The sequence below is a fragment of the Prionailurus viverrinus genome, chromosome C1 (genome assembly GCF_022837055.1).
Source record: "Prionailurus viverrinus isolate Anna chromosome C1, UM_Priviv_1.0, whole genome shotgun sequence".
Classification (NCBI taxonomy): domain Eukaryota; kingdom Metazoa; phylum Chordata; class Mammalia; order Carnivora; family Felidae; genus Prionailurus; species Prionailurus viverrinus.
This window is the reverse complement of record NC_062568.1, coordinates 138,419,876-138,432,326: the sequence shown is the minus strand read 5'-3', so window position 1 is coordinate 138,432,326 and position 12,451 is coordinate 138,419,876. Positions and strand designations below refer to the sequence as shown.

Sequence of the window (12,451 nt, the reverse complement as noted above, 5' to 3'; positions counted from 1 at the left end):
ATAAGCTGCTGTTTTTTTACAAAAGATACCACAAAAACACCCTTTACCATTTGTTGTTTTTGCTGCTGCCTTATTTTTGTCTGTCTTTCCCTTTTTTACTGTACCTTTGAAAATATAGATTCTTCTCCGGTTCTTCTCAATGCTAGAATGTTCACAAATTCTATGTCTATTAAACACGGCGGGGGTAACTTCCTCTCACCTGTGGCCGTTTTACTATTCCAGTCTTCATGCTCTTACTGTTGGACTCCTTAACCTGCCCTGTTCCTTTTCATCCTTTTCAATCCAGGTTCCTGGATTAGGCAACCTGCCATCACATTCTTTGGGAATTCTCCTCTGAGTTGCGTCTCTGCTGGAGTCTTCTATGAAATGTTCTCTCAGCAGCTCGAGCAGCTATTGTTCTTAGCAAGTGAACACCAGTATTTTTTTTTTTTTTACTCTCTGCTCACTTCTGAATAGTTAACAGCTGCTGAAAAATAGAACACCATCCTTACCCTCCTGGAATTTAATAAGTAGGCACCTTTTTAAAATTCTGTCTCTGTGAAGATTGAAAGAGAAATAGGGCATCAGAAGGCTGAAAGGAACTTGGGGAGATCAACTGGGCTGTTCTCCGTGAAGCCCTCAAAGAAGAAGCTGGGTGAGATGGGAAGATGTGTGGAATTAGAAGAACACAAGTCTGTAAACAAAAGACAGGTTTAAATTCCTGCGCTACCATTTCCTAGCTATGTGAACTTGGGCAAGTCACTTCCGTTCAGTTGGGTTTCTTCTTCTGTAGAAGGGAGAGAATATGACCTGCCTCCCTGGCATGGCAGATGTTAGCCAGTCAGGGACCTTTGTGCAGAATCTAAAAATGTATCCCCGCTGTGTGACCATAGGTAGCCCCAGGAGGATGGAGCTCCCATCCTGCTGAGGGAAACACAGCAGGATTTCAGCCCACCCTTGCCCCCTTAGCTCTGCACCCTCTCGTGCCCTGCATATCCTAAAACCCTACACAAGCTCCAGAGGTCTGTCATCTTCCACCATTAGGAACAAGCCTGGGGAAGCACTGGGCAGGGGGACAGTAATGGGGTCTGCTGGTTGCTTGGCAGGGAGTTAGCACTGAAGAAGGTGTCCGCCTTTTTACCTTCTAACTGGTCTTGCTTTCACAAGTGGATTCTCCTGTGTTTTCATCACAACACTGACAATGCCTTATTAACATACTGGCTCAAATGTGTCCCTCTTGGGGAAGGTCCTCGGGGAAGCGCTCCCTGTCCCTGCTCAGCTCTGGCCCCCACCTACTGCTTACTACACAGACCATTACAGCATCCAGTGAGACCACTAATGGGAAAACATCCAGAACCTGACCCCAAACTGAACTGCTTACTTGTCTCTCTTCTGTATTCCTTAAGGATAGTCTGGCATTCTAGGCTTCCTCCTATTTTCGATCCCAGGGTTTTCCAAGGTAGAGTGTTTGACCCCCCAGAAGTGCAAAAGATGCTCCACTGAAAGGTGAGATAAAGACAAAAACTTTTAGATAGGCATACCTCATTTTATTGCACTTCCCTTGATTGTCCTCTGCAAATACTGTGTTTTTCACAAATGGAAGATTTGTGGCAATCCTGTGTTGGGCAAGTCTGTTGGCGCCACTTTTCCAACATTTACTTGCTTTGGGTCTCGGTGTCACATTGTAGTTTGTGCAAGGTTTCAAACTTCTCCGTTCTTATTATTATTTGCTGTGGCGATCTGTGATCAGTGATTATGACTTGCTGAAAGCTCAGATGATGGTTCGTATTTTTTTGACATAACACTTTCACACTCTTCATAGACTATAGTATAGTGTAAATATGCACTGGGAAACCAAAAATGTCATTTGACTCACTGTGTTGCAGTATTTGCTTTGTTGTGGTGGTCTGGAACTGAACCTGCAATATCTTCAAGGTATGCCTGTATTTATTTTAGGCTTAAAGGGAAGGGAATTAAGCTTTTCTAATATTTCACATATGAATTGACAGAACTTTATGGTTATAATTTTGAATAGAAATAAATATACCGGGTGGGCACGCTCAACATTTTTCCCTGACATGGGTAAGTGATAAAAATGTTCGAAGACCACCACTCTATTCTCACACCTCTGTAGCCAACAAATTCTGGTAAAATGCAGACCCATTTATTATTCTTCCCTGCTGCTTTTGTGGGTTTTTTTTTTTTTTGGTATAATTTATTGTCAAATTGGCTTCCATACAACACCCACTGTTCATCCCAGCAGTGCCCTCCTCAATGCCCATCACCCATTTTCCCTCTTCCCTGCTTCTTTTGATTGACATAATATGTAATTGCTCCCTGCTTAATCTTCCAGGACAGAACTTATAAATTTTTTTTAATGTTTATTTATTTTTCCGAGAGAGAGAGAGACAAAGCGTGAGCAGGGGAGGGACAGAGAGAGAGAGGGAGACACAGAATCGGAAGCAGGCTCCAGGCACCTGGAACCTGATGTCAGCACAGAGCCTGATACGGGGCTCCAACTCACAAACCGTGAGATCATGACCTGAGCCAGAGTTGGACGCTTAACCGATTGAGCCACCCAGGTGTCCCAGGACAGAACTTTTATAACTCTTGTAGAGAGACTTCCTCTCTCTCCCTAGCCTCATTCTTTCACTGTTATCTGCACAGGGTATTGAAGAAGTAAGCTTTTTTTCCCCCTAAAACATAATTTGCATAAGGTAATTTGTTACTTACAATAAAGTAAAATTGGTATCTTTTTTGTTTAATTCTAGAAATTCGGTAAAATAAAATAAGAATGTGGGCTCTGGGTGCAGGTGGCCTGAGTGACTTAACCTTTCTGTGCCTTTCTCCTCATCTGTGAAACGGGAATAATAAGAGTACCCGCCTCATCAGATTAAGGTGACAATGAAAAGAATGATTACCTGTGACATTCTTAGAATAGGGTCAGTTGCATATTAAACACAGCAGAAGTTTTCTGCTGTCACCCACTATAATCACCATCCGTATTTTCATCCCTCGGAGAGAGATGGGCCACACCCAGACATACGGAACTCTGAACTGGAACTACCAGTGTCAGTTCTGGATTCACCCACTTTCTCAGCAAATACATACTGGTGTTCTCCTTTGTACTGGGTGCTCTGCGAAGTGCTGGATGCTCCACTCCATTGTCAGACCTCGTACTTCTCTCCGGTGGCTTGTATCTCCCATGCCATCAACGCGTGGTCACATCCCCATGCCACAGCAGCCCACTTGGCAACGGATTCAGTTTCTGCTTCTATAATCCATAGAAAAGGCTTTGCTGTTTATGACCAAAATCACTAAGTATTTTGCTGTTGCAGAATCACTGAATGCTATGGTTTTCCAGCCATTTGACATCTTACAGTACAAATAGATCTTCCCTGCTATTTATTGACATGTTATTGCTGTCGATTCCTTGGGTGGTTATTCTCCCTCTACACCGTTTGCTTGTTGTTCAAAGAGTTCCACCTACATGGACTTCTTCGTAGGGACAATTCCTCCTGGTTGATTCAAAGAGGACGCTGCCTTACATTCCCTCATATTCAGAAAGTATGCGTGCACTATCTCTTACCCAAATTTCAATGTCTGGGGCTACTGGACATTTTTAGGGCTTACTATTTTTTTCGATGAATTGAAGTATTGGTACAGGAATAAAAGTTGTTGAGGTAATATTTTTTATAAAAAGCCAGCAAGTTTAAACCTAATTATTTTACTGTGGAACACTTCTGTATTGTTCCATATCTTTCTGCAGAGAGATGAAATGGCTTTCATAAAAGCTTAGTAAATTCCCATTGTAATAAGGCCATTTGCGCTCCTGTGCATGCAGTTCGGGGTATGGGTAGAAAGTAAAGGGGAAATGATAAAGACAAATTCTTCCACATTCCCTCCTTCCAATCCTTTTAATTCTCATACATAAGTTTATGTCATCTCAGAAGCCATCCGATTCAGGATTGAGCCTGATAAGGGGTGACTAGCTGGCTCAGTCAGGAGAACATGTGATTCCTCATGTTGAGGTCATGAGTTCAAGCCCCATGTTGGGCATAAATCTTGCTTAAGAAAAGATTGAGTCTGATAAGGACATGTACTTCCCAGTGATTGATTCTCCCAGGCTCCAGTGAGGGAAGAAATGCAAAATTTTAAAACACACAAATATTCTTTAGATATTTATTTTGTTGTGAGTTGTTCTAAGTCCTAGCAGAACCGCTGTGTTTTATGTCATGACTTACACATGCTGAACAAAGTCAGACATTTCACTTTCCCACCATGTGGGCTGAGGATAAAATCCTGGTGCCGGAATCGAACGTTGTATTCTCCAGGCAAAGGAAATGGACATTTATTGGATGTTATTGCTGCCCTCTCCACACTAATGACATTATCAAAGCTCTTTGAGTAATATAATTTGAAAATATTACTTCTGTGTTTCAGGTCATGCAAGACAAGATAATCTGCCTTCCAAAAAGGGTTCAGCCTTCTCAGAACCACTCTTCCATTTCAAATGTCTCTCAGGCAGTTGCCAGCACCACCCCACTGCCTCCCCCTAAACCATCTCCTACTAACCCCGCCACTGTGGAAATGAAAGGACTAAAGACAGATTTGGACCTTCAGCAGTACAGTTTCATAAACCAGATGTGTTACGAGCGAGCCCTCCACTGGTATGCCAAGTATTTCCCTTACCTTGTGCTCATCCATACCCTGGTCTTCATGCTCTGCAGCAACTTCTGGTTCAAATTCCCTGGCTCCAGCTCCAAAATAGAACATTTCATCTCGATCCTGGGTAAGTGTTTTGACTCTCCGTGGACCACCCGGGCTTTATCTGAAGTGTCTGGGGAGGATTCCGAAGAAAAGGACAACAGGAAGAACAACATGAGCAGGTCCAACACCATCCAGTCTGGTCCGGAAGGCAGCCTGGTCAACGCTCAGTCACTAAAGTCGATTCCCGAGAAGTTTGTGGTCGACAAGTCCACGGCGGGAGCACTGGATAAGAAGGAAGGTGAGCAGGCAAAGGCCTTATTTGAGAAGGTGAAGAAGTTCAGGCTGCATGTAGAAGAAGGTGATATCCTATATGCTATGTATGTTCGCCAGACTGTACTTAAGGTTATAAAGTTCCTGATCATCATTGCCTATAATAGCGCCCTGGTTTCCAAAGTTCAATTTACAGTGGACTGTAACGTTGACATTCAGGACATGACTGGATATAAAAACTTTTCTTGTAATCATACCATGGCCCATCTGTTCTCAAAACTGTCCTTTTGCTATCTGTGTTTTGTGAGTATCTATGGACTGACGTGCCTTTACACCTTATACTGGCTGTTCTATCGTTCTCTCCGGGAATACTCTTTCGAGTATGTCCGGCAGGAGACTGGAATCGATGATATTCCCGATGTGAAAAATGACTTTGCTTTTATGCTTCATATGATAGATCAGTATGACCCTCTGTATTCCAAGAGATTTGCGGTGTTCCTATCTGAAGTGAGTGAGAACAAATTAAAGCAGCTGAACTTAAATAACGAGTGGACTCCTGACAAACTGAGGCAGAAGCTCCAGACGAATGCCCATAACCGGCTAGAATTGCCTCTCATCATGCTCTCTGGCCTTCCAGACACGGTTTTTGAAATCACAGAGTTGCAGTCTTTAAAGCTTGAAATCATTAAGAACGTAATGATACCAGCCACCATCGCACAGCTAGACAATCTCCAAGAGCTCTCGCTGCACCAGTGCTCAGTCAAAATCCACAGTGCAGCGCTCTCTTTCCTGAAGGAAAACCTCAAGGTCTTGAGCGTCAAGTTTGATGACATGAGAGAGCTGCCGCCCTGGATGTATGGGCTCCGGAATCTGGAAGAGCTCTACCTGGTTGGGTCTCTAAGTCACGATATTTCCAAAAATGTCACTCTTGAGTCTCTGCGGGATCTCAAAAGCCTTAAAATTCTCTCTATCAAAAGCAACGTTTCCAAAATCCCTCAGGCCGTGGTGGACGTGTCCAGCCATCTGCAGAAGATGTGCATACACAACGACGGCACCAAGCTGGTGATGCTCAACAATTTAAAGAAGATGACCAATCTGACGGAGCTAGAGCTGGTCCACTGCGACCTGGAGCGCATTCCCCATGCCGTGTTTAGTCTGCTCAGCCTCCAGGAATTGGACCTCAAAGAAAACAATCTGAAATCTATAGAAGAAATCGTTAGCTTCCAGCACTTGAGAAAGTTGACAGTGCTCAAACTGTGGCACAACAGCATCACCTACATCCCGGAGCATATCAAGAAACTCACCAGCCTGGAGCGCCTGGCCTTCAGTCATAACAAAATAGAGGTGCTCCCTTCCCACCTCTTCCTATGCAACAAAATCCGATACTTGGACTTATCCTACAATGACATTCGGTTTATCCCACCTGAAATCGGAGTTCTACAAAGTTTACAGTACTTTTCCATCACCTGTAACAAAGTGGAGAGCCTTCCGGATGAACTTTACTTCTGCAAGAAACTTAAAACTCTGAAGATTGGGAAAAACAGCCTATCTGTACTTTCCCCGAAAATCGGAAATTTGTTATTTCTTTCCTACTTAGACGTTAAAGGCAATCACTTTGAAATTCTCCCGCCTGAACTGGGCGACTGCCGGGCTCTGAAGCGAGCTGGGTTAGTTGTTGAAGATGCTCTGTTTGAAACTCTGCCTTCTGACGTCCGGGAACAAATGAAAGCAGAATAACTTATTTTTCTTTAGAGCTTGACTGACACATGCTTCTACCAAATACAGTATCAATAATTAGGTAGTCTTAATGCCTTTCCTATTTTATTTTATTTTTTTTCTCTTTCACACAAAACAAAATGTACACAGAGATTGAGCAAGGAGTATGTATTTTTTAATAAAAATTTAATTGTATTTTCTCAACATTAATATTTTAAAGTTTTATTTGTCCTGGAACCTAATGTATCTATTATTGTTTTCTACTGACAGGAACAGGTGGTTCCATCTGTTTTTTGTTTTGTTTTGTTTTTTGGGGGTTTTTTTGTTTTTTTCCTTTTTTTTTCCATTCTTGTGAAAGGGAGGGAATTTTGAGTTGCATGCTTTTGGTATTTTTTAAATAGTCATTTTGCCAAGGTCATTTTTAGCTTGTTTACACCTGTACAGAGTCCTTGTTTTGTTTTCATTGTGTATGTACCAAGGAATTTCAGCTAGTTTATTGTAATACCAGCTGCCTTCTCCATTGGCCAAGTCCTTCATCCTACAGAAAATTTTTCTCTGGAGTGTAAATTCACATAAGTGCATTGTCACAGACGAGTGTTCTTAAAATTTCTCCTCCTCTCCAAAAGAACCCTAAATTGTGTTATTTCATATACCTGACAGTGAAAGTTATCCTTAGACTAGGATTTTGTGAGTGAAGACAATAATCTTCCATGGTTGGCTTCCTCGAATCGGTCATTTGTAATCTAACTGATCAGCGTTTTCAACGACGTTTCAAAAATATCATTTAAAAGCAAAATACAGAGGCCCTCCCCGCCCCTCGCCTTTTAATCTTAATATTGCTATGTAGTACTGGTGAACAACCTTAGAGAAGCTAGATTTATTTTAATTAAAATAGATAATTAAATTTAAAAATCAGAATCAGAAGCCTGGTTTTTAAGTAATTTAATAATCTCTGATATCTTGATATGTGGGTACATCAGATGGAAAAAAAAATCGCTGCGAAAGCACTCTGTTAAAGGGCTGGCGCACTGTAGTCAGGCGCCCTGATTGCCCTGGGCGGTGTGGGGTGGTCATCTATTCAGATTCTGCCTGTTACACAAAATACCCATATATACAGAAATGGAGCTCCCTTAATCCTGCCCTTGCCGCAGATGCCAGTGATGCAAGCACAGGAACTTTCTGCTCTCTTTTGGCTTAAAATAAGCATCTCATCTAAAATGGTTCTTTTACTTTTGTTTTAAAGGGGCGAATAAATAGCTAAGCGGATGTCACTCAACTAATTTTTGCTTGATGGTCAGCAGAGCTTTTATTTATCTTTGTATTTAAACCAACATAGTATGCATCTTGGGCAAAATCCATCACTGATTCTTACTCTGTTAGAACAGGAAAATGAAAAGACTATTTGTGCCCTCAATCCAGGAACAGTATTACCAATCATGGGATTTTTGTTTTACGTAGTAAATCCATACGGACTGTTTCCGGAACTCTAGTCTGATCTAAGAAAGTTTTGTGACTTAACAGCGCAAGAAAATAGGAAGATGATTTGGGGGTTTCAGAACACTGCTTTTAGAATTTGCTCCTTGGTCCTAGTGATTTTGCTCAGTGCTGCTTCGAGTCGTATACAGAACATAACTACAGAAACTCCTCAACGGATACATGTACCTCAGTCGTGTTTTAAATGTTATGAGATGTCATGGAGTGAAGGATTTGGGAAAGAGATGCTTTTCATTTGTTTAATAATGAAATCACATAGTCCAAAGTGCTTTACTGTTTCTGCTCTGTGTTAAAGTGTTCAAATGGTGATTTTGTATAACTGATTTATTTCCCACTGGAACTGAAATGATATGTTTAAAATAGTAACATGGTTATATTTCTTGTATGATAAAATATTCAATTCCAGAATATGGTTAGGATCCTGATTATGAACAATGTGTTGTATTTAGAAACATAGCCCTATTTTGTTTTAAGCAAACAAAAGACCTGGAAGATTCTCCATGGCCGAGCGTGACAAAAGTACCCCGTTGAAAGGTAAGCTTAAATAACTACTGGTAAAACACTGGGTGCACTATATTTCTGGACAAAATTTATAGTTATTTTCTATGTCACCCTTCAAAAGGGATCTATTCAGGTTAAAAATCATATTTATGCTGAAGTGTTTATCTGGTGTTAATTCATAATCTCATATGGGTTCATAATTGAAGTAAGGCACTAATAAGTAGTTTTCTCACTTGTAATAATTTGTTCACAATTCCAAGAGACTTTGATCTGCTTTCTTAATGATGTCACAGGCTGACCCCAAACGTAAATTCTAAATAACATCCAGTAAATCGGTATTGCTCTATGACTTTATGTTTTAACTAAGAAGGAAAATTCATAGATGTTTCTATTCGATTTTATAAAAATTCAAAAGTCTCAAATGTCATCTTGAGTCTCAATTTTCTGACTCTGGCCCTTCTTAATATTGTAAGTTTTTGTTCACATTTATAAGCAAAAAGTATTCAATTACGTTTAGCCTTTAAATGGGAAACTCAGGTAAACGAACTGCTGACTTTTCTAAAGTCCTTTAATGGATCAACTCAGTGTAAAAGGGGTATTTACCTAATCCCTTTCTGTATTTTACAAGTGCTCTTGCTAACAAGGAACAAACTAGCTCTATTTCTCCAACCTCTATAGGATTCATGAGAAACTGCTTATGTAAATATAAAAGCACCATATGTAATCATAACTCCTATAGCTGCTTGACGCCCATGATGGGTATGCTTTTTGGTCAGTTTTAATGGTTAAGTATCGAACAGGTTATTTGTCTGGTGATGGTCTGGTTGAAACAGAGCATAAAAGTATATCCCAATGGAACTCACACCTAAGGAGACCACACCTCAGAAATTAGTCATGTGTTAGGTTTTTGTTTTGTTTTGTTCTTAACACAACATTTTTAATATAAATGTTCTTGATACAGTGAAACCTGTTACTTACAATTGTAAACTTTTTCTTATTGTTCACGCACCTCTTCCCTGCTGTTACATTTCCTATGTAGCTACTGTAAAGAATTCGAACAATTCACATGGCATCCTGTTCAGCAGGCACTGCGTTTTCAGAAAGCCTTGGAAAATATGCCTGCTATGAGTATTTTGTTCATTCAGAGGTTCTACTTTATTTGCCTCTCACGCCGTCTTCATGAAAGAGCATCTTAAACCTCCTGGATTCTTTCTTGGGCTACTTGGTATGAGGAGAGCCCAAGTTCTTGCAATATGCTATCTTATGATCTCTGATATTAAGAAAGAGAAGACAAGTTCTTTACATCTCTTCTTACCATTTCCCCCAAGAAGAGTTTTGCTGTTGTTTATTTTTCTAATTCTTTTTTTAAAAAGTCCATTTATAAGTAGTTTATTTTACTTTCCAATTTCATGCCAAATACCTGATCCATAGTAATGATGTATTTACTTAAACAGTGAACATTCATGATCCATCTTTATGAAAATGGTCAGCAGTACTTAGTAGTGAATACATAAGATACATTTTAATATAATTTCTACTCGTGTTCTATTAATTCTGAAAGTGACCACGCTGGTCAAGCAGTTCACATTTTTGGTAGGATCTCAATAGTTCACAGTAGGGTCCAATAGCAGCCTTAAGTCAGTAAAACAAAGGAACAAAACAGAGCAGTGAGCAGTGAGGGGGATGCCTCAAGAGTCCGTAAGGTATTCTCATCTTCTCTTGTCTATTCAGACACGTTGTAGGAAAATTTGGACAGTCTCAGCCAGGCCTGCCATTGATTTTTCAGATTTAGGCCTCAGTGACATGCTTCTTTTTTTTTTTAATTTTTTTTCAACGTTTTTTATTTATTTTTGGGACAGAGAGAGACAGAGCATGAACAGGGGAGGGGCAGAGAGAGAGGGAGACACAGAATCGGAAACAGGCTCCGAGGCATCAGCCCAGAGCCTGACGCGGGGCTCGAACTCACGGACCGCGAGATCGTGACCTGGCTGAAGTCGGACGCTTAACCGACTGCGCCACCCAGGCGCCCCCTCAGTGACATGCTTCTCATACAAGTTCATACTGGCTTTCAAACTAGGTGTCCACTCTTACTCCTTTCTCCCAGAGCCACACACTGACAAAAGTTAACATCCTGAAGTTCATTCTGGGGAAAGGAAAGAGTGTCCTCCCGCCCCCAAGGAATTTTTTTTTTTTTTTTTAAATCAGAAGACCTTGAAAAAGGGTACTTTGAAGAGCTTAATTTGTTGGCCGTGTTAAGTAACAGTTCCTCTGCATGGTTTTTAACGTGGTATAAATTGGCTTTCTGCGGAATACTAGTCTCTCTCCCACCTGATCCTGCCTCTTCAATGAGTATCTTTACTGGGGTTGAAACTCATAATGCCTTATGTGCTCACTCAGTTGTTTGTTTGTTTGTTCTTCCTACGACTTGTTTTCTCTCACTGTCTCTATGTGTTCAGATTGTGTCAAATGCTGGTAAACCTCTAAGATTGTCAAGGAAATGCTTGAAAGTTGATTTGTCACAGTGCGAATTCATGATAAAATGTCTTAGTGTTATTTGGCTATGTAGTACATAGGAACGGAAAATAACTTAAATAAAGACATTTTTGTAATTTAAAATTGAGGTTTGTCCCTTATTCGATTGTAGAAATCATATTTATCTTTTGCATTTCTCTGGTGTTTTGCATGTTGTGTTGCCAAGGCTCTCCGTACTCTGCAGGAAGTAGGCTGCCTGGATCCTTCCACTTCGTGTCCAGCCTGTTTCTGCAATTGTGACTAATTATTTCCTTCCTTAATTCACTGCACTGCATCTACCTAAGGTGCCCCTGGAGTTTCATTTGGGCAATTAGCACATTAATATGTAATCTGGGGTGCAATTTCTGTGCATTTGCCAGATCAGATTGTACAATTGCTGTCCAGCCCAGCTTTCAGTAAATACTTTTATGGTCATGATCGTGGTTACTTAAAGGAATCAGAATGGTTCTCAGTTAGGATGCCTCCCCTTGTTAACCACGTACACACCAGGCTTATGGAAGCCCTTTTTAGGAAAAGTGAATACACCACTTATACATAAGAAAACCGCGATTGGTAACTTTTGAAGCTAATTTGTCACTTAACGTATTTTTCTATAGTCATCTATGACTCGTTATTTTACTGATGATCAACTGATAGTCCTTTGGAGAAAGACTATTGAGACTAGGAAGGATTCTGAGTTGGGGAGAGGCCCTGTGAATGTGGGCATCAGATTGTGTGTGAGCTCGAGAAAGTTTGGACACAAGAGCAGAGAAATACAATAGAATAGACACAGCTGGTGATTTCAGTGCAATTTGTACATACGAAAAAGACTATCCACTGGTACCTTCTAATGTCCCATCTTCTGGTCCTTTCGTTTATACAGAATAGTGAGATAAACACTGGAATTAAATAAATTCATTCACTGTTGGTCAGGCTAGTAAGATATAAGCATTTTTGTTTGGGTGCAGAAGTCTGTAAGAGGAAAGTCACTGAAGGCAATTTTTGACTCAGTGGGGGTACTTACATGGCCATAGGCCTCCATATTTATAAATCTAAGTTTGAATGTTATCCTAAATATCCAAGTAGTAAAAAAAGTGAAAGGCTGAATTATTTTTGTGTGTAAATCTTTGAATGCAGGCTATACTTTACATTTCATATTTGAACAAAGCAACGTACAACCACATATAAGATTGGGCCCACAATAGATGACAGTTTTTTCAAAGTTAAAATATTTTGCATAAAAGACACAGCATGAAGCAAAGGTAATATC

General features: G+C 40.5%; 1 protein-coding gene across 1 annotated transcript in view; it reads left to right on the top strand.

The window, feature by feature from the left end:
• LRRC8C (leucine rich repeat containing 8 VRAC subunit C) overlaps positions 1-11,286 on the top strand; it is an 82,333-nt gene extending 71,047 nt beyond the window's left edge. Inside the window, exon 3 of the mRNA XM_047872279.1 lies at positions 4,423-11,286. Within this exon, the coding sequence (XP_047728235.1) occupies positions 4,423-6,696 (2,274 nt within the window). The 3' untranslated portion in view covers positions 6,697-11,286. The remainder of the gene's footprint in view (positions 1-4,422) is intronic.
• The last annotated feature ends 1,165 nt before the right edge of the window (positions 11,287-12,451 follow it).